This window comes from Gopherus evgoodei, chromosome 7, assembly GCF_007399415.2.
Source record: "Gopherus evgoodei ecotype Sinaloan lineage chromosome 7, rGopEvg1_v1.p, whole genome shotgun sequence".
In the NCBI taxonomy this organism is placed as follows: Eukaryota; Metazoa; Chordata; order Testudines; family Testudinidae; genus Gopherus; species Gopherus evgoodei.
This window is the reverse complement of record NC_044328.1, coordinates 84510959-84535352: the sequence shown is the minus strand read 5'-3', so window position 1 is coordinate 84535352 and position 24394 is coordinate 84510959. Positions and strand designations below refer to the sequence as shown.

Here is a 24394-nt window from a genome sequence, read left to right as displayed (position 1 = left end):
CAAGACACAGTCCTTCCTCCCTGGGCTCCCAGTAGAGAACTGAACTCCACTGCCCTGAAGCTCCCTGTTTATATGGTCCTGCTTGGCACTGATTGGCTGCTCCCTTCAGCTCTTCTCTGATTGTCTGCCTCCTACACAGCCTCCCTAGGGCTCTATTAACCCCTTAGAGACCAGTGTGGGGCAGGTGCCCCATCACATCACTATTTAGATAGTGGCAGTCAGGACTCCTTAATATGAATACCTCCTTCCAGTTGGGGCACTGCATATCGATCACATAGAGGAGATGACAACATCTGGAAGAACCACGGGTACTGTAAAGTTCAATAACCATTCTTTTTAATGAAAATTTGTTGTTTTCCATTTGGCAAACTTTTTTTAACCTGTATTCCTAATGAAGCATTAATTATCATGGTCTTTTGGTTTACTACGTTTTATCTGTCAACCAGCGTCACTTGAAAATGTCAGCTCTGTAGGGGGAATAGTTTACACCTGCTGCAGAGGCAATATTGAGAGCACAGTTCAACAAATCACTTTAGTTCCATGGGACACAAATAAGTAATTGGCTCAGATTGTCCCCTCCTACATTAAAACCCAGGAGAAGGGAACTTTTTGTCTGGAATTGTCTGGATTTCCTCATAGATATTCTTGCATTCTCCTTTCAGGGGTGAGGCAATATTTTCAACCCTTGCAAAAAAGCCACCCTCAACCTTGGCAGATCTCAAGGCCATCTGCACTGAGGTCCTATGGCCTCTGGCTGTGACCTGCAGCCCCTGGGGCTCTATTAATGTTTTTAGTATTTTCTATGGAGCTGAAGAAAGTACAGTATGTTTCCTCACTTCTCCCCAATATTTTGACATTTTCCGCTTAAAAAATAGTCCCCTCTATAAATCAATTTGTCATACTGAAAATAAAAATGCTACTTCTCCAAATAGAGTAATGAACATGTACAGCTGTAGCTATTTCAATATCTGCTCATCATCCATATAATACTTTAATTAGGCAAAGGGTGTTTCCCCTTATATGTAAAACCTAAACAAAAGTAATGTTAACTTTTCACTGTCAAATTAGAAAATACAACCAGTCTTGTTGCCAAGAAGGCTAATGGCATATTGGGCCGCATTAGTAGGAGCATTGCCAGCAGATAGAGGGGAATAATCACCTCCCTCAATTCGGCACTGGTGAGGCCACATTTGGAGTACTGTGTCCAGTTTTGTGCCCCCCCCCAAAGGATGTGGACAAATTAGAGAGTCCAGTGGAGGACAACAAAAATGATCAGGGGGCTGGGGCACATGACTTATGAGGAGACACAGAGGGAACTGGGCTTGTTTAGTCTGCAGAAGAGAAGAGTAAGGAGGGATTTGATAGCAGCCTTCAGCTACCTGAAGCGGGGTTCCAAAGAGGATGGAGCTCGGCTGTTCTCAGTGGTGGCAGATGACAGAACAAGGCGCAATCATCTCAAATTGCAGTGAGGGAGGTCTAGGCTGAATATTAGGAAACACTATTTCACTAGGAGAGTGGTGAAGCATTGGAATGGGTTACCTAGGGAGGTGGTGGAATCTCAATCCTTAGAGGTTTTTGAGGCTCGGCTTGACAAAGCCCTGGCTGGGATGATTTAGTCGGTTGAGCAGGGGGTTGGAACCAGTGCCCTCCTGAGGTCTCTTCCAACCCTAATCTTTTATGATTCTGTGATTCTATGATCACATCAAAAAGTAAAGAGTTTGTTAAGGAACCATGCATGTTTTCAAATGCCCTTTACTGTCTAGGAAGACTGACTACAGTTGTGTGTCCCTGGCCTGTTTCTGAGTTTCTTTGCTTGTCACCATTCACTTTCTCAAAGGGAGAATTACAAAGGAAAGAAAGTATTTAAGCAGTGGTACTTCTAACAAGTGAAAACGTGGAAGCCTGTACTGTAAATATTCTAATAATTATCCATAATTTTAATATTTTAAAATATGGTGAATTAACTTGCTTTTACATTTGTACTCTGTTTTCACAAATACTCCGTGTGCATGAGGCACTACTGAACAAAAACAACAGACAAACACTTCTTACTAGGGTTGGTCTATAATTTTTAATCCTGGTATGAGACGACGTTAGCAGGATAAGCATCCCCGGAACACTGGGAAATAGAAGAACCTTACCGGCTGAAGATGAGCTAATGATAGCTGTGAAGATTAAAACTGCACAAAATCCCTTCTTATCATTGAGCTTCATTTTTTCCAAGACACACAGGGCTAAATCTTGCCATATGCTGCACTGGTGCACTAGACAGTAAAGAGAGCATAGAAAGCTTATCCCTTACCTATGCAGCAGGAGAGAAAGAATACTAGGAAAATTTTATGCAGCTTTCACTCCTCAGCCCCAAAGAGGCATGATTTGCTAGCTAGAGAGCAGAGGCAGCACAGAAGCTAGCAAACAGAGCTGAAACAGGAATTTGAGTGGGAATTTCTACAGGAAGTTTGGAGGAGGTGGTATTTTTGTGAGGTGTTTTTCCTTCTTGACAGGAGCTTAGGAAGTAAGCCTACAGAAGCAGCCCTGCTAGTGAACTGAAAAATGAAAGAGATGGTGAAGATGACTGAAGGTGGAAGCTGCAGGATGTATATTCTTCTGGAGTGGGTATCTGAAAGGTGCTTTGTTTGTATGAAGTGCTGGCTGAATGGTTTGATGGAAGAGAAGATCCAAGGTTTGGAGATGCAGCTAGAAACTCTGATAAGAGTTTTGAAGAGTATTTGAGTGAATAATGAAGGGAAGGGGACAGGAGGCTAAAGGGAAACATAAACACTTGCGGATACATGATGGACCAGAGAACTGTGAGGGTAGACAGTTGAATGAGGAGAGTGACCAGTGAAAGCCTGTGGCTCTGAGAGCAAAGCAGAGGAAAGGAATGGCTACCAAAGGTGAAACAGAGCTGAGGAACAGGTTCAGTGAGTTGGAAAATGAAGGAAGGAGTCAGGCAGTAACAGAAGATGGAAGAGCAAGGAAGAAGAGAAGAACTACTGGTTCCCTATAAGAAGAGGGGAAGAGACACTGAAGATAGCCAGAGTTTGGAGCTCTGGGAGGATAGGGAATGAACAGAAGATAAGACATGCAGCCAATAAAAAACAGAAGGGGAATGGACAGAAGATCACATCAACACCGGGAAGAAGTAGGTCTATGTGACTGGGGACTCCCTATTAAGAACAGACAGGCTTGTCACTTGAGCTGATCCAGAGAACAAGAAGGTGTATTATCTGCCAGGAGCTAAGATACGGGATGTGGACCTGAAGCTGAAGAGGATCCTAATGAGATCAGGAAAGAATCCACCAATTGTCCTTCACTTGGGAACAAACTATACTGCTAGTTTCTGTCAGGAATGCATCAAGGAAGACTACATCCAGCTAGGGAAAACACTTAAAAATATGGAAGTAGAAATTACCATATCTGAGGTGGAAGCTAAACTCAAACACCTTGATGGGACCAGATCAGAGCACCCAAATAATCTCCATCTGAGAATATTAAAGGAACAGGCACATGAAATTTGCAAGCCCAATAGCAAGGCTTTTTAATGAATCTGCAAACTCAGGGATCATATCCTGTGACTGGAGAATTGCAAATATAGTACCTATATATAAGAAAGGGGAGAAAAAGTGATCCAGGAAACTGCAGGCCCATTAGTTTGACCTCAGTTGTATGTAAGGTTTGAGAAATTTTGAAAGAGAGAATAGTTAATGACATAGAGGTAAACGGTGATTGGGATAAAACACAGCATAGTTTTACAAAAGGTAGATCGTATCATACAAACCTTATCTCTTTCTTTGAGGAGATAACTGATTTTCTAGACAAAGCAAATGCACTAGATCTAGTCTATCTGGATTTCAGTAAAGCATTTGATACAGTTCCATGTGGGAAATTACTAGTTCTGTTGGAGAAGATTGGGATTAACATGAGAATCAAATGATGGATAAAGAACTGATTAAAGGAGAGGTAAGGAACTGGTTAAAGGATACAGTGGATCAATATGAAAATTGAACTGTCAGTCTGGAGGGAGATTACTAGTGGAGTTCCTCAGACATTGGTCATTTTCATTACTGATGTTTGCACAAAAAGTGGGAGTGCGCTAATAAAATTTGCAGATGACACAAAGTTGGAAAGTACTGCTGATACAAAGGAGAAACAGAATACCATACAAGAAGATTTGGACCACTTTGAAAACCGGAGTAATAGAAATGGGATGAAATTTAGTAACGCATCTGGAATACTGTGTGCAATTCTGATCTCCCATGTTTGAAAGATGAATTCAAATTGGAACAGATGCAGAGAAGGGCTACTAGGGTGATCAGAGGAATGGAGAATCTACCTTATGAGAGGAGACTTAAGGAACTTGGCTTGTTTAGCGTAACAAAATGAAGGCTAAATGGATATATGATTGCTCTTTGCAAATACGTCAGAGGGATAAATGCCAGGGAGGGAGATGAGTTATTTAAGTTAAAGGTCAATGTTGGCCAAAAAAAATTAAAAAAAAAAGGCAACTCCAAACAAATGGATATAAATTAGCCATCAATAAATTTAGGCTTGAAATTAGACAAAGATTTCTAACTATGAGAGAAGTGACAGCCTTCCAAGGGGAGTAGCAGGGACAAAAAACCTAATTTGTTCTAAGACCAAGATTGATAAATTTATGGAGGGGAAGATATGATTGCCTACAATGGCATATGTCCCAACCTCCATTGCCTTGGCAAATATCTTCACTGGCTGGAGATGGTAGACCAGCTGGGGAGGGCTCTGAGTTATTACAGAGAATTTTTTCCCAGGTATCTGGCTGGTGGGTCTCACCCATGTGCTCAGGGCATAACCGATTACCATATTTGAAGTCGGGAAGGAATTTTTCCCCAGGTCAGATTGGCAGAGTCCCTTGCGGGATTTCGCCTTCCTTTGCAGCTGCGGGCATCAGTCACTTGCTGGTTTAAACCAGAGTAAACGATGGATTGTGTGTAATTTGAAGTCTTTAAATCAAGATTTGCGGACTTCAGTAACTCAGTCAGAGTTTTGGGCCTATTACAGAAGTGGGTGGGTGAGGTTGTGGCCTACAATGTTTGGGAGGTCAAACTAGATTGTAACGGTCCCCTTCTGGCCTTTAAAGTAATAGGCGTGACCAGTCTCCAGCATGATATTTACAATAAGCAGCATGCACTATCCAGGGAAATACACTATTTCTTTTCAAAGGAGTAAGTAGCAAGATATCCCCATCAGTTTATAGCTCCCCTTCAGCCATCCTGCACTGTGCTAGCAGAGTGGTTCTAATGCTGGAAACACAGCTCTGGTTGATATTTTCCCCTTCCCTCTCTCCCCGCACTCAGCATGCATGGCCACATATGTAAAGGGCAGAATTTTTCTCTTAGAACTTTGCTTAAAAAATATGATCTTTACTGTAGTTAGAAGTGTAACTGTCCATATGCATTTATTTTAGCTGTACTTCTATATTTCACTGTCTGCATTGCTATCAGAAACCTCAATTTTTGAGATTTCCTCTCTCAAATCACATAGGACAGAAATCTTCCATGCAAGGTGACAGGTAGGATTCATATTTTCTTTTCAACAAAAAAAAACCTTTTTAATTCTCTAAATTGATTTTAAGTTATAGAATTGCAAAACCAGAATTCTCCACTTTTACCTGTACTAAAAATTGTTTTCTTTTCTTTTCACAATGGCTGTAGTGTCATTTGACTTATGAGTGCTTTCATTTTGAAAATTTGCTAGTGAGAAACAAAGTTGAGTTTTTTATATTTTACAAAACTTAGTAGTAGAACAAGCCTTGTTACTGTATAAGCAAACCTAATAATGCTGTAACACTCTCTCACTCAAACATTTCGGAGTATGCCACCATCACTAAGATGGAGGTCATAGTTTAATTAAAGGGAAAGAAAACATGAAAAATTTGAATCCCCAGCTATTATATTAAAATAACATTAAGGGTCAGACGTAAGCTCTCATAGCTTTTAGATTGGGAACTGAGGCCTCTACAACATCCTATTCTCATTTTATTAAGTCTAGTGATTGTAAAATGCATGGGGTTTTTTCATCTTGGGTCTCAAATGAAGTGAGACGACTATTTCCTCTTACTAGGAACAATAAAGATGAGTTAAGTTACAACTTCATTTAGAATTTCTGTTTGTAGGTATGTATTTCTCCGTTTAGTATTACTATGACTTTTTTATATTTAATATAGTAACAGAACCAAAACTTCATAATTTTCTAAATATTCTATGAATGACAACTATTTAAATGACTCTTAGACATTGTTCTCTTCTTCTTTGAGTGCTGATCCCTGTGTGTATTCCATTGTGGGTATGCATGTGCTCCATGTGCCTGAAAGAGAGAGAATTCTTGCAAGTAGTGTCTGTTGATCCACTCCTGTGCCCCTGCCATCCTCATGCTTTGCACTAAGAGTATAAGGGGTAGGGTGGACTGACCACTGCTCCAGTTCCTTCTCTGTCATGAATCCAGTCATTATCTGAAGTAGGAGGAAGGAGGGTGGGTAGTGGAATACAGATAGGGACCACACATCTCGAAGAGCACCAGTTTCAACGAGGTAAGTAGCTTCCCTTTCTTCTTCAAGTGTTGGTTCCTATGTGTATTCCACTGTAGGTATCTGACAAGCAGTAGTAAGAAAGGAGAGTATAAGGATGCAGAGTATGGCTGTATGTAAAACTGCAGCCCCAAAGGATGTGTCAGCAGAGGGGTCTTGGACCAAGACGTAATGTCTCATGAATGCATGGATGGGACTTCACATAGATGCCCTGCAAATGGCAAGTGGCCATCAGACAGCGCGGAGCAGTGCGGCAGAGCTGTCTAATTTCCTAATATTGTGTAGTGCTGCAGCTCATAGATTTCATCTCAAGTAGGGTGTGTTAGGATCAAAGGATTAAATACATGTTTGAAAATGACTGTTGACAGAATTTCAACATAGTTTCACTTACCGAGGTAGACAGTTGATTTTTATTTTTTCTTTTATAGAACTCTGCTAGCCAAAACATAACCTATCTGTGCCTTATTTTTCTTCATCCATAACCTTCTCACCTTTGTAAAACAGATTTAAAGATGGAAGAAGTTAAATAAGTGAAAAATATTACTTTTTATTATTATTTGTGGGATGTGTTTGTTTGAGTAATTTTGCAGACCTGCTTTAAGGTTCAAAAGTGTGTTGTGTTATTTATTTTAACTTTTTTTTTTTTTCAATTTGTTAGGATCTCAGCAGCAAGGATATGAAGAGAGACTTGTACATAGTTGCACATGTAATTCGAATAGGTACAGTATGGTTTGCTAAGTAAATTTTTTTTATATTAGCTCAAAATGAAAAGTATTTTTAAAACGTATCTCATACTGAATTAACACTGTGATGAATTTTTCCAGTTAGAAAGCTCCATCACAGACCCTACCTCTTTGTTGAAACACAAGTTCAAATCATGGCATTATAGATAAGTGTTAATACGTTTTAGTAATTGGTAGACAGTGATTTTCTTGATCTGGAACATAAGACTTGGGTAAATACCCATTTGGAAAGAGAAGATTATCAGTTTTATCGTGCACCCTTCTAAACCTTGAACACAAGATGTAGGAAAGTCCCAAAAAATGGGACATCTGGTCACCCTAATGTCAGTGTACCTGGTCATTCAGAATAGTAAATCATTTGCAGATGGATAAATACAGGAACTATTTTTTGTTGTGTGCCCGATGACCATAAATGGCTGTGGCAGCTTTTTGAGACACACTGTTGGCAAAAAACCTGCTTAATGGGGATGCATTTAACCAGTGCCAAGGTATTAAGATATTGGGGTTTAATTGAGAAGAGGCCGGATAAATGTTTCTTGTATTTGTGTCAAGTATACTATTTTATTTCTGGTTTTTTAAAGCTGTTTAAAAATCTCATCTCTTAGTGGGACAATAATTTAATCAAAATAATAGCCTGTCTACAGAAATGTCCCAGTTAAAAAGTTTCTATGTAACAATTGAAAGCATAATTCATATATATAAGAATATGAAAAGAGGCACATAGACAGTCTAGAATACCTGTACAATACATTGATAACTCTATACTGTAGTTTGTACTGTATGTATGTGTACACATTCACATAGAGAGAACAGAAAGATTGGAGCAGAGAGAGCAGCTGCATGTTAATTTCTAACAAAGCTGTCTGTTTCAGGTCGCATGCTGCTGAATGATTCCAAAAAGGGCCCCTCCCATCTACATTATCGTCGCCCCTATGGCTGTGCAGTATTGAGCATCATGGATGTACTTCAATCAATCTCTGAACTAAAGGAAGAAAAAGATTTTGTTCTCAAAGTTTACACGTGAGTAACACACCAGAGGGAGAAAGAAATTGTGTGAGCAATTAGTATAGGTCAGGTGTCTTAATACTACATGAGTACACATGTGCCACAAACCAGAGATTCAGCACTGAGCTATAAATTACATGTAAAGGATTTATATTTTTTTGTGAGATCCTCTCTGTGACAGGTTAGCATGACCTGCTCTCATGCATACAAAAAAATAATCTAAATAAATCTCTTGCAGAAATGTGCAAGTGTATGATGCTTACGCTGATGAATTCTCCAGCCTTCTAATCCATTTTACTTAGCTGGCTGATGCTAATGCTGAGCTCTTTAAAGAATAAACGTTGTAGCACACTTTTCAGATGTTTCTTTTCATAGGGAAGCAAGCTTGGGGATGGGGGGGAGAGCATGAGCAGGGAAGTTTCTACTTGTCCTTGCTTTTTCTTACAGTTGCAAGACAGCTAGTGAGCCTATAGGAGATATGCTAAAACTACATGCAGCTCCATTTTAAAGATATGATGTTTCAGCCAGGTTGCATGAAAAGAAGACATATTTTGGAATATTCCTTGAATATACATCACTTGAGAGAATTCATAAACTGTCCTTTTTCCTGTTTCTTACTGATGTTGCTCTCAGTACTACTAAGCATAACTTTTAAAAGCTTAAAGAATGGCTAGAGCAGTATTCTGCAATCTAGAAGTGGGGGAGAGAGAAGCCTAGGTTTGGGTACGCGGGTGCAGGGAAGAGGAAAGGAGCAGTAAGGCTTAAAGGTGGGGAAAGCTGCATGACCATAGATCCACTCTGAATGTCCACTGCAAAAGTGCTGCTGTGACTAAATCATTTGGCATCTCCTTGAAAAACTACATTCCCTCCCTGCACTTGGTACAGTTTCCTAATGCACAGAGCTATAGGAGCAACTCATGCATACCGGACTACAGTTTTAAGAAGCACATCATCAGCTGAAGCTTTGTCTCTGCTCCCACAAAAGAGTACCTCTTCAGGAGCATGTGTCCAGGCTTACAGATTTCTGATGTACACCCCCACTTTTGCAGAAAAGGTGAAACAGGCAGGAGGGGGCGACAAGGAAAAGGCAGCAAAACATGAGAGAGCAAATATGTACAAAAATAGAAAGCAGAAAAGCAGGGAGGGAGATGTAGAGGGTAAAAAAAGCATGGAAACAGGGAGATTGACGGGAAGAGAGAGAATTGATAGAAAAAAGCAGAGATACTGCCATGCCATAAAGGGTTGTGGGGGCTTCCACGGAGCCCATAGATCAGTCTATTGCATATAAGTAAAAGCCAGGGAACCACTGGGTTAAAGACTGAAATATTGACTGTCATTCATAATATGAGTGAAGACTTTCCTGATGGAAAAGCATGAAAAGTTCAAGCATATTTCTATTTTTCAGTCAAGTTTGTAGATTGAAGTCTTATTTTGAACCTTTAATATGCAGTTTACTTCTAGCTTTAACCTCAGTGGCATCATCTGCCTTTGACCTGCTTAAAATAAATCTGTCAGATTTTCCAGGCTAAACTGAAATTGTCTGTTTGGCTTCTATTCACAACTGCTCACAGAGGCTGCTTTATTGGATCAGTATTGCTTTCTGATGGTTAATTAAATAGAGAACATTGACGGTTATTTTCTCAGTGTGCTGGGATTGTTCATAGACTGTCACTTTGTACAGGAGGTCCACTAGTAGTTTACCTTCATCCTTTGAAAGATGCTAATCAGATTAGTGAATAAATACCCACACACACCTGACCCAAGACTTTCTTCTACCTGCACATTCCCATCAGTATTCAAATTCTGTTCCATACTGGTGTTTGAGTGACAGACTTTTTGAAAACATGCTGGTAGGTTTAATTGCCTTAAAAGCAACCACCAGCTGTTCTTTCGCCCCAAGAGATTGTTTTGCAATAACAAGGATTAATATTTTAGCTGTTGCTTTCAAAGGTTTACAGTCTGAAATATTTTTAATTTAAAAAGGTAAAATACTCAGATTTTCAAGGTTGAAGGTGCTTTCTTGTTTTAGGATCATTAATAGAGATTAAAATATATGTTACGTTTGGGAATTATGGCTGTAAATTCAGATTATTTTCGAAGTGATTTGCTTGCCGTTCTGGAATTCTTTAGTAGATCTGTGTGGGATTTAAATCCACTTGAACTATCAGTCTGTACAAGCTATACCATGCATTTGTTGTTGAAGGGCTTTGTTAAGACTAGCTGTAGGAGAAATGATGGATGGATATTGTGTTGAGTCAGAGGTTTAGGTGTCAAACAAAGTAAGGCTTTTGTACTTCTTAACAGCTGATGGTCCTACAGCATCCAATAAGGATGATGAAAATTGGCAAACATTACATTTCTTCTGGACAACTTGTGAAACAAGTGAGAAAATATTCATCAGTTCTCACAGTCATCACCTCTTTAAATAACAGAAAATGATAAAATGTGCAATAGCTCATGTCAGCTTCCATTAAAGCAGATTCAGTCATTGGTGCACTTCTCCTTCAGTCAGGCATGTCTTTTCAAATACCTTTTGTTTAGATTCAGTTTCGTGTTCTTGTGCACTGTGCCCACTTCAGGACAAAAGGCTATTCGTCTGTATCGGTAACTAAGGGCCAGATTTTTAAAGATATTTATATGCCTAAAGGTCCACATAGGAGCCTAGTGGGATTTTTCAAAACTGCCTAACTCCCTTTGGAACTTAGGCACTTGGAACTTTCAAAAGTGCCTAGGTTCATACATCCAACGGGAGTTAGGCAGCTTTGAAAAATCCCACTAGGCTCCTACCTGCATCTTTAGACACCTAAATAGCTTTGAAAATCTGGCCCTAAAACATTGTCTGTGTTTATAATGGCATGATGTAACTTCAGGAACCATAGTATAACTGTATGTTTTAAATTGTATACCTTCCTTTCAGTCTATCAGCAGTTTATGTATCTATTAGAAAGTTGTGAATCCCAAAAGGAAGCTATATTTGAAGATGAGAATGCTAATTTCTTCTTCCTCATTTAGCAGAGGCACCACCAGTAGTACAGGATGAAGTGCTCTATCTTTCTCTTCTAAAGTATCAGGATTTAGAATTTAAAATTTCACATGCAGAATTGTACACTCTGTTTAAAAATAGCCTTATCCTAAATGTACATTGAGACTTTGGTTGTTTTTTGTTTGTTTGTTTGCTTTTTTTTTCTAAAGCACTATACAATATTGAAGTAAAAAATGCAAAAGTTGCAGGGTCAGATGTAGTATCCTGATGGAATCCTCACTATTTTACTGGTGGATTTTATTGTTTTCTACTCCCTATGTAGGCTGGCATACCGTCATTGAATTGATGCTTGTACTGTACTTAGAAGTATGTGTCATAGCCTCCAGTGTTGTCATTTCTCTTGTGGTCTATGCTATTTCTTTTGACTTACATTTTATATAGTCTATATTATAGGATATTTATATTCCTTTCACATTGCAGTAACCCTCATAAATGTCATTGTTTAACATGGTACAGATTATCCCTGAGACTTCACAATTATTTAATTTATTTTCTAAATTTTAAATTGATTTTTTTACTTATGAAAGATGTTGAATTGACAACGCTGGGAACTGAAGTCCTCTATTTAACCATAGATCAGATAAAGCATGTTAGGCACTTCCCTACACAGCCAGCTACTTCTGTACTTCAACAGAGCTCCCATAGGTTTCTTTTCAGAGTCCTATGTGAAGTACTAGTAATACATGCTAGACCTAGCTAGATCCTCCCTACCTATGACCACGTGCTCCCACTTTTGCATACCCAGAATGGCCAATTCTTGTCTATATGTTGTTTCCACATCCACCATCATCCCACTCTTCAGACTGCGGCTTTACAGCTTCAATTAATTCCCTGAATGGACCAGGCAGCCAGAAGGTTGTGCATAAAGTTAACTTTTCCATGGAGAGAGATGGGTAAATTATTTTGCCCCATTGAGTACAGAATCAGACAGAACTGCTGTTGGGAGACAAGCACTCTGGGTGCTGCTTTAGCCATATGCACCTGGATCAGGAAGAGTGGCTATGTACATTTGCATGGCCTTAAGGTCACTAGCCGGCTTCAATCCTGGCCATAAGGGGCCATTCTGGGGCAAGAGTGTCATATGGTTCTTGGTCTACTCAAGATAGTTACGTCCCAGGCAGACTGCGAAGAGCTACAAAAGGATCTCTCAAAACTAGATGACTGGGCAATAAAATGGTAGATGAAATTCAGTGTTGATAAATGCAAAGTATTGCACATTGGAAAACATAATGCCAACTATACATATAAAAAGATGAGGTCTAAATTAGCTGTTACCACTCAAGAAAGAGATCTTGGAGTCATTGTGGATAGTTCTCCGAAAACATCCAATCAATGTGCAGCGGCAGTCAAAAAAGCTAATAGAATGTTGGGAATCATTAAGAAAGGTATAGATAATAAGACAGAAAATATCATATAGCCTCTATATAAATCCATGATATGCTCACATCTTGAATACTATGTGCAGATGTGGTCATGCCATCTCAAAAAAGATATATTGGAATTGGAAAAGGTCCAGAAAAGGGCAACAAAAATGATTAGGGGTATGGAATAGCTGCCATATGATGAGAGATTAATAAGACTGGGACTTTTCAGCTTGGAAAAGAGACTACTGAGGGGGGATATGATTGAGGTCTATAAAATCATGACTGATGTGGAGAAAGTAAATAAGGAAGTCTTATTTACTCCTTCTCATAACACAATAATTAAGGGCCATCAAATGAAATTAATAGGCAGGAGGTTTAAAACAAACAAAAGAAGTAATTTTTCACACAGTGTATCGTCAACCTGTGGAACTCCTTGCCAGAGAATGTTGTGAAGGCCAAGACTATAATAAGGTTCAAAAAAGAACTAGATAAATTCATGGAGGATGGGTCCATCAATGGCTATTAGCCAGGATGGGCAGGGATGGTGTCCCTAGTCTCTGTTTGCCAGAGGCTGGGAATGGGCGACGGGATGGATCACATGATGATTACCGGTTCTGTTCATTCCCTCTGGGGCACCTGGCATTGACCACTGTCGGAAAACAGGTACTGGGCTAGATGGATCTTTGGACTGACCCAGCCTGACCATTCTTATGTCTCTGCCCAGACTATCAAACTGGCCAGTTTGGTGGAGATTTTATGATGTGGATATCTGTGTGCTAGGAGTTAGACTGACACCACCAATCCATTGCAAATACTATAGGCTATCAGTTGCCACTAGATGGTACCAACTTTCAGTCACTATCAACTTGGGGTGGATTCAGTCCAGTGACCTAAAGGTGAAAGGTGTTTATCTCATTATCTATTTATTCCTCTCTTTTTTTTTAATTGCATATAAAGAGTGAAACGAGTGAGCTTGTCAACCTATTTTGCTCCATCACTACTCTTTTGAGTGCATCCTTCCAGGTCTTTTAAGTTTATCTTAACACACATAGAGACATAAAATTTCTGCGTTCTAGCAGTCCATCTAGTCAAGCAGTCCATCTGGTCCTGTATTCAGTTTACAATTGGTCAGAACCAGAGATAAGAATCTTTCAGCAGGCATATGTGGAATAATCTGACCCACATATAGGTCTCATCCTGATTTCTGTTAGTTAGAGATTGTCTTAAGCCCTGAAGTACAAAGTTAATATCCCTTCCAAAAGTTATATTTTCATTAAAAACAACAACTCTGGATGTTCTTGATATCCATATAAATATCTAATTGCTTTTTGCATTTTGCTGATTTCTTGGTCTCAACAACTTTGTCTAGTGATAAATTCTACCGTTTAACTACATGTTGTATGAAAAAACATTTTCCCTTATTGGTTTTGAATTTCCTACTTTTTATTTAATTGAATGTTGCCTTATTCTTATGTTACACACACCCTGCAAGCCTTTTAATAGAACAGTATTCTGTTTCTGGATCTTGACCTTTTCCCCACTCCGAGACAGTTCAGGCTTAACAATACTCTTTATGCCTTTATGGAAGATTCGCAGTGTTCTCAGCCACCATTGCACTCCCCAGTCCTGGAACTGGCATATTATGGACCGATCCCCTCAGCATAAGTTAGAACAGTCTAAAGGCCTCATATCAGCAGTCAGGGTGGTGCTCCCAATGTAGAGGAAGGTGTGGGTGGGACAATGGGAAGAGACTATGTGATAAAGGATTTCTTGTAACCCTTGATTAAAGAGTGAAAGAGGTGAATTTGTGCTGGAAGTAGGTGTAGGAAACAACCTTGAGGCAAAAGTAGCAGCTTGGACTGAGATCTAATGTGGACGCCTTCACATGTTTAGGAGTTGTCTGGGGCTGAGGGTGGGAGAACGCTTCCCCTTTGCAGCCAGGGGAGAAGTGTGCATAGACACAGGGGAAGGAACTGTGGCCTGAGTAGAGCAAAAGTTTGTTTCATGCTTCTGGTTTGGATGGAGCCTGACAGCTTTAGCTAGTCTCAGGGTATGTCTACACTGCAATTAAATAACCATGTCTGGCCTGTGTCAGCTGACTCGGGGTTGTGGGACTCAGGCTAAGGGGCTGTTTAATTGCCGTGTGTAGATGTTCAGGCTTGGACTGGAGTCTGGGCTCTCGAATCCTGCAAGGAGGGAGTGTCCCAGAGCTCAGGCTCCAGTCCAAGCCCAAATGCCTACACTGCAGTTAAACAGTCCCTTATCCCAAGCTCCGCGAGCCCAAGTCTGCTGTAGACATACCCTCACAGCATACAATTGCCATAACTGAACTACTCAACATTGGGCCAGATAAGCTTTTTTAGGTGGAGAATATAGGAAATGTAAACAAGACTGAAAGGTATATAATATTTAAACAGGGATTTTACAGGTGTGCAAATCAGAATGGTTGTACAAAAATTCAGTTTATCTTACCATTCTTTTAGAGCCTGACTTCTTGTTGTTAAAGATTTATGTCTGAACAAGATTGTTCCTTTCACAATCCAGTTTTTCCTGCTTCTTAATCCTACAGTTATATTACAACCTTGCAAAGAGGATATAATTCCACAGTTATAAGCTTATTACATAAACCATGAAAAGATTTACTTTATTAATAATACATTTTAATTATATACCCATAAAACTATTTTTTAAAATGAAGTAAAAACTAATAAATCTAACTGTATAAATCATTTTTATCTCACTTTTCTTGGTTGCCTGTATTTTTATATTTCTATATGACCTTTTTGTCTTTAATTCTTTGTTCCTTTTACCTTATCTCCATTGGTTTTCCTTTCCGTCTTCCTTAAACCAATCTCACTTTTTTCTTATTCCTGCTTTCAGTTTTCCTTTTTGTCCTCTCTTCCACAGTCCTATTACTCTCTTCCCCTTTTTCCTTATCTGACAGAACCTTTTGGTTTTAAAATTCCTTTTTCTTGTTGCAAGTATATTGCCTAAATGCTTTTCCTCTTGTAACACTCTTTTATTGCTATTTGCCCAACTGGGTAGTGCCTTCATTTTACTTCTGCCCCCACAGTGTTTGACATTATAGCCTAATGCTATGTGTGAAACATTCAGCATTGTGAATTTACTATGGAAGCAACCAATGAAAAAGGAAATTTGGACTGCAAAGAAGGACTTTTTATTTAAATAGAAATATATTTGATCACTAGTAAAATGCCCAAAGAAAACTATGAAAAGTTTATTAATGATGAATGTATTTAGGTCTAAATTTTCAAACTTAGATGCCTAAAATTAACCAGCTAGAATCAGATCCTTGGCTTTGGCCAAAAAGTGCAACTTAAAAGGGTGGTTGGTGCAACTTAAAAGAGTGGTTGGTGCAAAAATGGCTTTAGGCCACCTTTTTGATATCTAGGTTTTGGGCCAGTTTATCTTAAACAGGTCCTCTGTCATAAGGTAGAGTAGGCTAAAGGCTGCTCTAACTTGCATGTGCTTTTCTAAAACGAGTCACAATACAGAATGCAGGGTAGGCAAGTAACATGGGGCTGCTTGTAAGTAATATGTTAAAACCATCTGCTCAATGTTTGCTTGTTTCAGAGAAAGCAAACAAAATCTTGTGATGTAAATAAAGAGGCATAAATTGGCAGTCATATTCTTGTGTTATGTAAATGGTATCATGTTGCAAATATTGTCTGGTATTCAGTTCATTTATCATAGGGATGATCTTTCTTAGAATACAAAGGTATGTTAAAGATCAAATTTATTTGACGTTCTGGAGTAAGAATTGCAAAGAAAGGCCAGCTAGATTCGGCTTTAGTAGTTTAGGAAGAAAGGGACCTGTGAAAGGATTCCAGGATCTTGAAAGGAGAGGAATGGATTGAGAGAAATATAATTGCAAAAACAAGAGGTCAGTGAATGAAATTAATGAGGAACTATGGTATAAGAAATTTGGGCCAGGTTTCTTAACACAAATGATGGCTGGCATGGAACAAGCTGCCAGAGTCAGCAATAGATTTAAACCAAAAAAAAAATCAATTCAAGAGGGAGTTGGACACATTCATGGAAGCCAATGTTACCCAGGATTGTAGCACTATCCAATTTATCACGTTGAAGGATGAGAGAATGTAAAGTCGATTTGAAGTTCCTAGCTATATCAGGACAGACATCTATTTTCATTCAATAAAAAAGAAAATGACCAAGAGTGTTCTCTGAGAAAGTACTTTCTCTCCTTATGCTATTGCTGGACAGCTTGGGGCAATAGAAATGGCAAAGGAGTTTCTTGCTCATCATGCAGTGGGTGGGAAAGCTTTAAAATTGTATCTAAATTGAACAATTCTAAATGTACTGCGTAGGCCGTATGAAATCTGCTGAATTATTGAATTTACTGGTACAGTGTCACACAATACAAAGAGAAGCTTTTATTTAGACAATAGATATCAACACTGACATGGGGCAGAGATACAAATCTGTAGTATCTTGATATAAAAAATACAAAGAAAATACTCTTTTTCTCAAAAGTAAATTTAATGCTGGTGAAAGGAACAGTTCAGCTCTGTAAACTAAAGTCCTGTACCCTCAGAATAACATGGATAACAGCAGTTCAGCCTTCCCTACACTGCCACTCTTATGTACCTCTACCTTTTTTTGCAGAGATCCTCTTTAAGAGTAAGAGGTGTGACCCTCTACGTTGGTGGGTCCTGCGCTTATTGGCAGATTTGCTCACCTCAGTGATCTCCCCCATAGTCTGGATCAGCTCCTCCTGTGTCTGATCAGGACTTGGGAGGTTTGGGGGGAACCCGGGCCCGCCCTCTACTCCAGGTTTCCAGCCCAGGGCCCTATGGATTTGCAGCTGTCTATAGTGCCTCTTGTAACAGCTGTTTGACAGCTACACCTCCCTGGGCTACTTCCCCAAGGCCTCCTCCAAACACCTTCTTTATCCTCACCACAGGACCTTCCTCCTGGTGTCTGATAACGCTTGTACTCCTTATTCCTCCAACAGCACATCCTCTCAGTCTCACCTCCTTGTGTCTCTTGCTCCCAGCTCCTCACACGCACTTCCTCTCCTCTGGCTCCTCCCCATCTGACTGGAGAGAGCTCCTTTTAAAACCCAGGTGCGCTGATTAGCCTGCCTTGTTTGGCTGCAGATGTTCTAATCAGCCTGTCTGCCTTAATTGGTTCTAGCAAGTTCCTGATTACTCTAGTGCAAACCCTGCTCTGGTCACTCAGGGAACAGAAAACTACTCACCCAGTGACCCAGTATATTTGCCCTCTACCAGATTCCTGCACCCCACTGGCCTGGGTCTGTCACATATCCCTCCCCCCTGCTCAACACCAAGGGGTTGGGTAGCTTCGGAAGCCAGACAGTGCACACGTGACAAGCCATCGGCGTTGCCGTGACGGCTCCTTGGAACTGGAAAGGTTGGAGGGATAAGAACCACCTGGTCACCCTTGTGCTCTTCTCCCTGTTCCGCTGCATCCATTGGAGAGGGGCATGGTCGGTCACGAGGACAAATCTGCGCCCGAGCAAATAGTAGTGCAATGCTTCCATGGCCCATTTTACGGCAAGGCACTCCCTCTCCACCACTGCATATTTTTGTTCCCTCGGAAGGAGTTTCTTACTGAGGTAGAGAACTGGGTGTTCCTCCTCCCCGACCATCTGATAGAACGGCCCCCAGCCCCACTTCCGATGCATCTGTCTGCAGGATAAATTCCTTGGTGAAATCAGGGGCTATGAGGACAGGGTTACTGCAGAGGGCAGTCCGTAGGTCTGTGAATGCTTCCTCTGCTGCATCAGACCACCTCACCAGATCAGGTCCATGGGCTTTCACTAGGTCTGTCAGGGGGCTTGCCCTTGTGGCAAAGTGGGAGATAAATCATCGGTAATATCCCACTACACCTAGGAATGCCCAGACTTGTTTCTTGCGATATGGTCGCGGCCAATTTTGGATGGCCTCCAACTTGTTCACTTGGGGTTTTACCAGACCTTTTCCCACAATGTAGCCAAGATATTTGGCCTCCGTAAACCCTACAGCGCACTTGGCAGGGTTTGCTGTAAGGCCACCTCTCCTGAAGGTAACAAGGACTGTCTCCACCTTCTCTAGGTGACTTTCCCAGTCTGGGATATGAATGACCACATCGTCCAAGTAGGCAGCAGAATAACTGTTATGCGGGCGTAATAGCTTATCCATAAGGTGCTGGAAAGTAGCTGGGGCCCCCATGTAGTCCAAAAGGGAGGACAGTATATTGAAAAAGACCCTCTGGTGTACAGAACGCAGTCTTTTCCTTTGCGTCTTCCGCAAGGGGAATCTGCCAGTACCCCTTTGTCAAGTCTAGAGTAGTCAAGTACCAGGCATTACCCAGACGGTCCACTAGCTCATCTATGCTAGGTATGGGGTACGTGTCAAACTGGATGTCATAGCATTCCTTCCCAGTTCTGGACCTTAGCGTCCAAAATATGGGTACTAGCATGAGTTTCCCTGAGCTTAATTACCAGCTTAGGTCTGATATGCTGCCACCAATCAGGAATTTTCCATGGCCTGATACCCTCTGGTCCCCTCAAAACCTTCCCTGGGGACCCCAAGAACCCAGATCCCTTGGGTTCTTAAAACAAGGAGAAATAAGCGCTGGCGTCAGTGCTGGCAACGGTTCTGGTGCTGGCTGCTTTCCCAGTTCCTGGTTTGGGACTGGAAGCACTGTGGCTGTTTCCGTTGTTGGCATGGGATCCGGGTCCACTGCCTCTGTCTGGGTCTCTGGTAACACAGACGGGGCCTCTGTGGACGGCTCAGGAACAGGAATGGGTCTGGAAGCTTGCCTGGTTTGGCTACGTGTAACCATTCCCACTCTCTTGGGCTGCTTCACCTGGTTGGCCAAATCTTCCCCCAGTAGCATGGGGATGGAATAATTGTCATAGACTGCAAAAGTCCACATTCCTGACCAGCCTTTGTACTGGACAGGCAGTTCAGCTGTCTACAGCTTCTGACATGAAGGGGTAAATGGTCACTTGGGCCTTTGGGTTGATGAATTTGGGGTCGACGAAGGATTGGTGGATAGCTGACACTTGTGCCCCCGTGTCTCTCCATGCGGTAACCTTCTTTCCGCCTACTCTCAAAATTTCTCTTCGCTCCAAGGGTATCTGAGAGGCATCTGGGCCTGGGGATCTTTGGTGTGATGGTGGTGTAATGAACTGCACTCGGTTGGGGTTCTTTGGGCAGTTGGCCTTTATATGTCCCAGTTCATTACACTTAAAGCATCTTCCAGCTGACTGGTCACTGGGTCGAGGTGGGTTACTGGAGACTGGTGAGGTGGAAGAATAGGGTGTCTGTGGCTTTGCTTGGGTTGTAGGTGGGGTCTTTGGCTGCCCTCGGTTGTAGGGTTTATTGTCGGTGTGCCCTCTGGGGTATTCGTTCCCCTTGACAGTAGCTTTTTTCTTTTCTGCCACTTCCATCCATTTGGCTCCAATCTCCCCCGCCTCGATTACCGTTTTGGGTTTTCCATCTAGGATGTACCTTCTATTTCCTCAGGAACACCATCTAAGAACTGCTCCATTTGTATCAGGAGGTGCAGCTCATCCATATTGGTAACCTTTGTTCCTGATATCCAGGCCTCATAATTGTTTGCAATGTGGTAGGCGTGTCGGGGGAATGACACATCTGGTTTCCATTTTAGGGTTCTGAACCGTCGACGGGCATGTTCAGGTATTATCCCCATTCTGTATCTGGCCTTGGTTTGAAAAAGTTTATAATCGTTCGTGTTCTCCTTAGGCATTTCAGCCGCCACCTCTGCTAAGGGTCCACTGAGCTGTGGCCTCAGTTCTACCATGTACTGGTCTTCAGAGATGCTGTACCCAAGGCAGGCCCTTTCAAAATTTTCTAAGAAGGCCTTAGTGTCATCACCTGCCTTGTAGGTGGGAAATTTCTTGTGATGTGGAACAATCATTGGCGCAGGGTTGTTAGGATTGGCTGGAGCATCCTGCCTGGCCCGCGCCAAGTCCATTTCATGCTTTCTCTCTTTTTCCCTCTCTTCACTCTGTTTTTGTTGTTTTTCCAGTTCTCTTTGGTGGGCTGCATCTTTGGCTGCTTGTTCTCTTTTATGGGCTGCCTCTTTGGCTGCTTGTTCTCTTTTGTAGGCTGCCAGTTTGATGTTTTCTTCCCTTTCTTTCAGCTCCACCTCTTTTTCTCTTTTTTCCATTTGTCGCCTGTGGTCTGCTTCTTTGATTTGAACCTCTGCATCCATTTTTGCCTTGGAAGTCATGGTTCCTGTTTTCTTGTGTTGGGGTGCCCTCTGGTGTTTTTTTTGTCTGAACTGCTGGCTCTCTGTTGTCTCCTGGGGTTGCTTAGCAATAGAGTCCTTTTTAACTTACTAGCCTCTCCCGAAGAGTTAAAAAGCAAAAGAGAACTCTCTTTCATTTACAGATGTGTTCTCGTTCGAGTGCGTTGCTGACCACTTAAGGCTGCTTTGTTTTACAAACAACTGTCGTTAAACCTTAATAGCCCTCCCTATGCACAGCTAGATGGAGCAAGGAAAAAAAATTCTCTAGCTGCAGTTTAAAAAAATAAACCCTTTCCCTCTGCTTATAACCACCTAGAAGAGAAGCAAATTAATAATCTTACTGGCTTTTGGATTCTTATCTTTCCCATACGCTGCACACCATGTCATAGCATTCCTTCCCAGTTCTGGACCTTAGCGTCCAAAATATGGGTACTAGCATGAGTTTCCCTAAGCTTAATTACCAGCTTAGATCTGCTATGCTGCCACCAATCAGGAATTTTCCAGGGCCTGATACCCTCTGGTCCCCCCAAAATCTTCCCTGGGGACCCCAAGAACCCAGATCCCTTGGGTTCTTAAAACAAGGAGAAATAAGCCATTCCCCTACCTCTCCCCCTCCCAGAATTTCCCTCCCTGGGCTATTCTGAGAGATACTGATCCAACCTCTTAAATCAACATACAGAGAAGCATCTCCCTTCCCTCTCACAAAGAGGTAAACAGATTCAAGGAAAACAGAGAGAGATTCTATCTCTGCCTCCTCCCGTCTCCCCCACCAGTCCTGGTGAGTTATCCCAGTCCCCTGGGATAAAACAAAGGAAACAAGAAAAAAATCAATTAGGTTCTTTAAAAAGAAATCTTTTAATAAAAGAAAGAAAAACTAAAGAATTATCTCTAACTTCAAGATGTAAATATACAGGGTCCTATAGCTTACAGATACCAGAGAGAGACTTTCCTCCTAGTACCAATACAAATCAAAATATTCCCAGCAACTACACATATAAAAGTTAACCAGCCAGATCCACAATTGCAAATAGAGTAAAACAATTAAAAAGCCTAAACCGCCTGGTTTTTACCTTCTATTTGAAAAGAAACTTAGAGAGCCTGTAGTAATGTCTGGTCTCTCTCAGACCCTCCGAGAGAAGAACAAAGAACTCACACCCAAACTTCCCTCCACCCGAATTTAAAAGTATCTTGTCTTCTGATTGGTCTTCTGGTCAGGTGTCCAGTTTCCTGCTTGTAACCCTTTACAGGTATAAGAGACATTAACCCTTAACACTCGGTTTATGACATTGGGATACTTCATTTAGTCGCCGGAAGTCATTGCAAAACCTTGTGGTGCCATCAGGTTTGGGCACCAGCACGATTGGGCTGGACCACTGACTGTTGGATTCTTCGATGATCCCCAACTCCAGCATTTTTTTTACTTCTGCTTTTATTTCCTCCCTTATGGCCACTGGCACTCAATAGGGCCTCATTGTTATTCTGGCCCCAGGGTTCGTAACAATGTGGTGATACGTCTCGGTTTTGTCGAGAACACATCATGGTTCCGGAAGATCATCTCAGACACTTCATTCTTTTGGTCTGGTGTTAAATCAGGAGACACTCTCACCTGTTTGGAAGGTTGTTTTCATGGGTTAGGTCTTTTTGGACACTTATGCACGCCTCTTGTGCATGCCAGGGTTTCAGAAGGTTGATGTGATAAATCTGTTCTTGTTTTCGGCGTCCTGGCTGCCGCACCTTGTAGGTTACTTCTACCACGGGTTCAACCACTTCAGAGGGCCCCTGCCATTGGGCCAAAAGCTTGCTTTCTGCCATGGGTACCAACACCATCACCCAATCCCCTGGTTGGAACTGTTGGACTTTTGCCTGGCAATTGTAATAGGTTCTCTGGGCCTCCTGGGCCTTTTCCAAATGTTCCCGTACAATAGGGGTGACCCAGACTATCCGGTCTCGCATCAGTATTACATGTTCTATTATATTTCTCCCCTCATTGGGATCCTCTTCACAGATCTCTTTGGCGATGTCTAGTATGCCACGGGGGTGACGCCCGTATAATAACTCGAATGGGGAAAACCCAGTTGAGGCCTGAGGTACCTCCCGGATAGCGAACATAAGATAGGGTAGTAGGGCGTCCCAATCCTTCCCGTCCCAACTTACCACCTTCCTTATCATAGCTTTGAGGGTTCGGTTAAACCTTTCTACCAACCCATCAGTCTGTGGATGGTAGACTGAAGTTCTCAGGGTATGTATATGGAGTAGCGTAAAGAGCTCCTTCATTAGTTTTGACATAAATGGGGTTCCTTGGTCTATTAATATCTCCTTTGGTAGCCCCACTCGGGCAAAGATCCCCACCAGCTCTTTGGCTATCATTTTAGAGGCCGTGTTCCGCAGGGGGATGGCTTCTGGGTAGTGAGTAGCATAGTCCAAAACAACAAGTATATATTGGTGGCCCGTGCCGTCTTCTCCAGGGGTCCCACTAGATCCATGGTTATTCGCTCAAAGGGGACCTCTATGATGGGAAGGGGTACTAAAGGTGCCCTCAGGTGCGGACGGGGACTGTGCAGCTGACACTCTGGACAGGACGCACAGTATCTCCATACTTCTTCGTGTACTCCGGGCCAGAAGAACCATCATAGGACTCGTGCCAGGGTCTTCTCTATGCCCAAATGCCCCCCAAAAAGGTGACTACAAGCAAGACTTAATACAGCATTCTGGTGTTTGTGAGGTACTAGGATCTGCTGTTATCTTCTGCCCCTGTACTGTTGCAACCCGGTATAAGAGATTCTTCTTCAATATGAAATAGGGTCCTGGTCCCTGGGTTTTCGCTTCCACGGGGACCCCATCTATTTCAGTCACCTCCTTCCTAATGTTGTTGTACCTTGGTCTTCGGCCTGGTCCCATCCAAAATTTCCTCTTCCGGGACTAATCTGCCCAAGATCTAGGGTCCCAGTCTCTGTTGCCTCTACTGGTTCAGAAACATTAGGGTGGGGGTCAGATTCGGATGCTTCTCCCTCCGGGGTGGCCTCCTTTTCAGCTGCTCAGGTCCGCCTGACTACGAGAGAGACCCTCTGGCTTTGAGTCAGTATTTGGGATCCCAAGGCCTTAGCTGCCCTCCTTTCCCTTTTCGACTTTCTACCCTGTCTGGGAATGGAAAATAAATCTGGGGATATTTCAGAGAAAACCGGGGGTTGACAGTCTACTATGGAGGCCTCACTAACTTCAGGGTTCCCCTTTTCCTCCAATCCTCCTACTGGGAGTAAGTTTCCAAACCCTGGGAAGTCCCTCCCTATGAGCACCGGGTATGGGAGTTTAGGGACTACACCTGCTGCTACCTCAGTAATATTCCCCTGAATTTCGAGTTTTACTGGGATGGTGGGGTAATAACCAACTGTCCCATGGACGCATGTTATCC

At 41.9% G+C, this 24394-nt stretch overlaps 1 protein-coding gene across 9 annotated transcripts in view; it reads left to right on the top strand.

Moving 5' to 3' along the window:
- DOCK3 (dedicator of cytokinesis 3) overlaps positions 1-24394 on the top strand; it is a 612097-nt gene that overhangs the window by 361938 nt on the left and 225765 nt on the right. For all 9 annotated transcript variants that reach the window (XM_030569027.1, XM_030569026.1, XM_030569028.1 and 6 more), the window contains exons 11-12: positions 7224-7284; positions 8181-8328. In XM_030569027.1, the coding sequence (XP_030424887.1) occupies positions 7224-7284; positions 8181-8328 (209 nt within the window). The remainder of the gene's footprint in view (positions 1-7223; positions 7285-8180; positions 8329-24394) is intronic.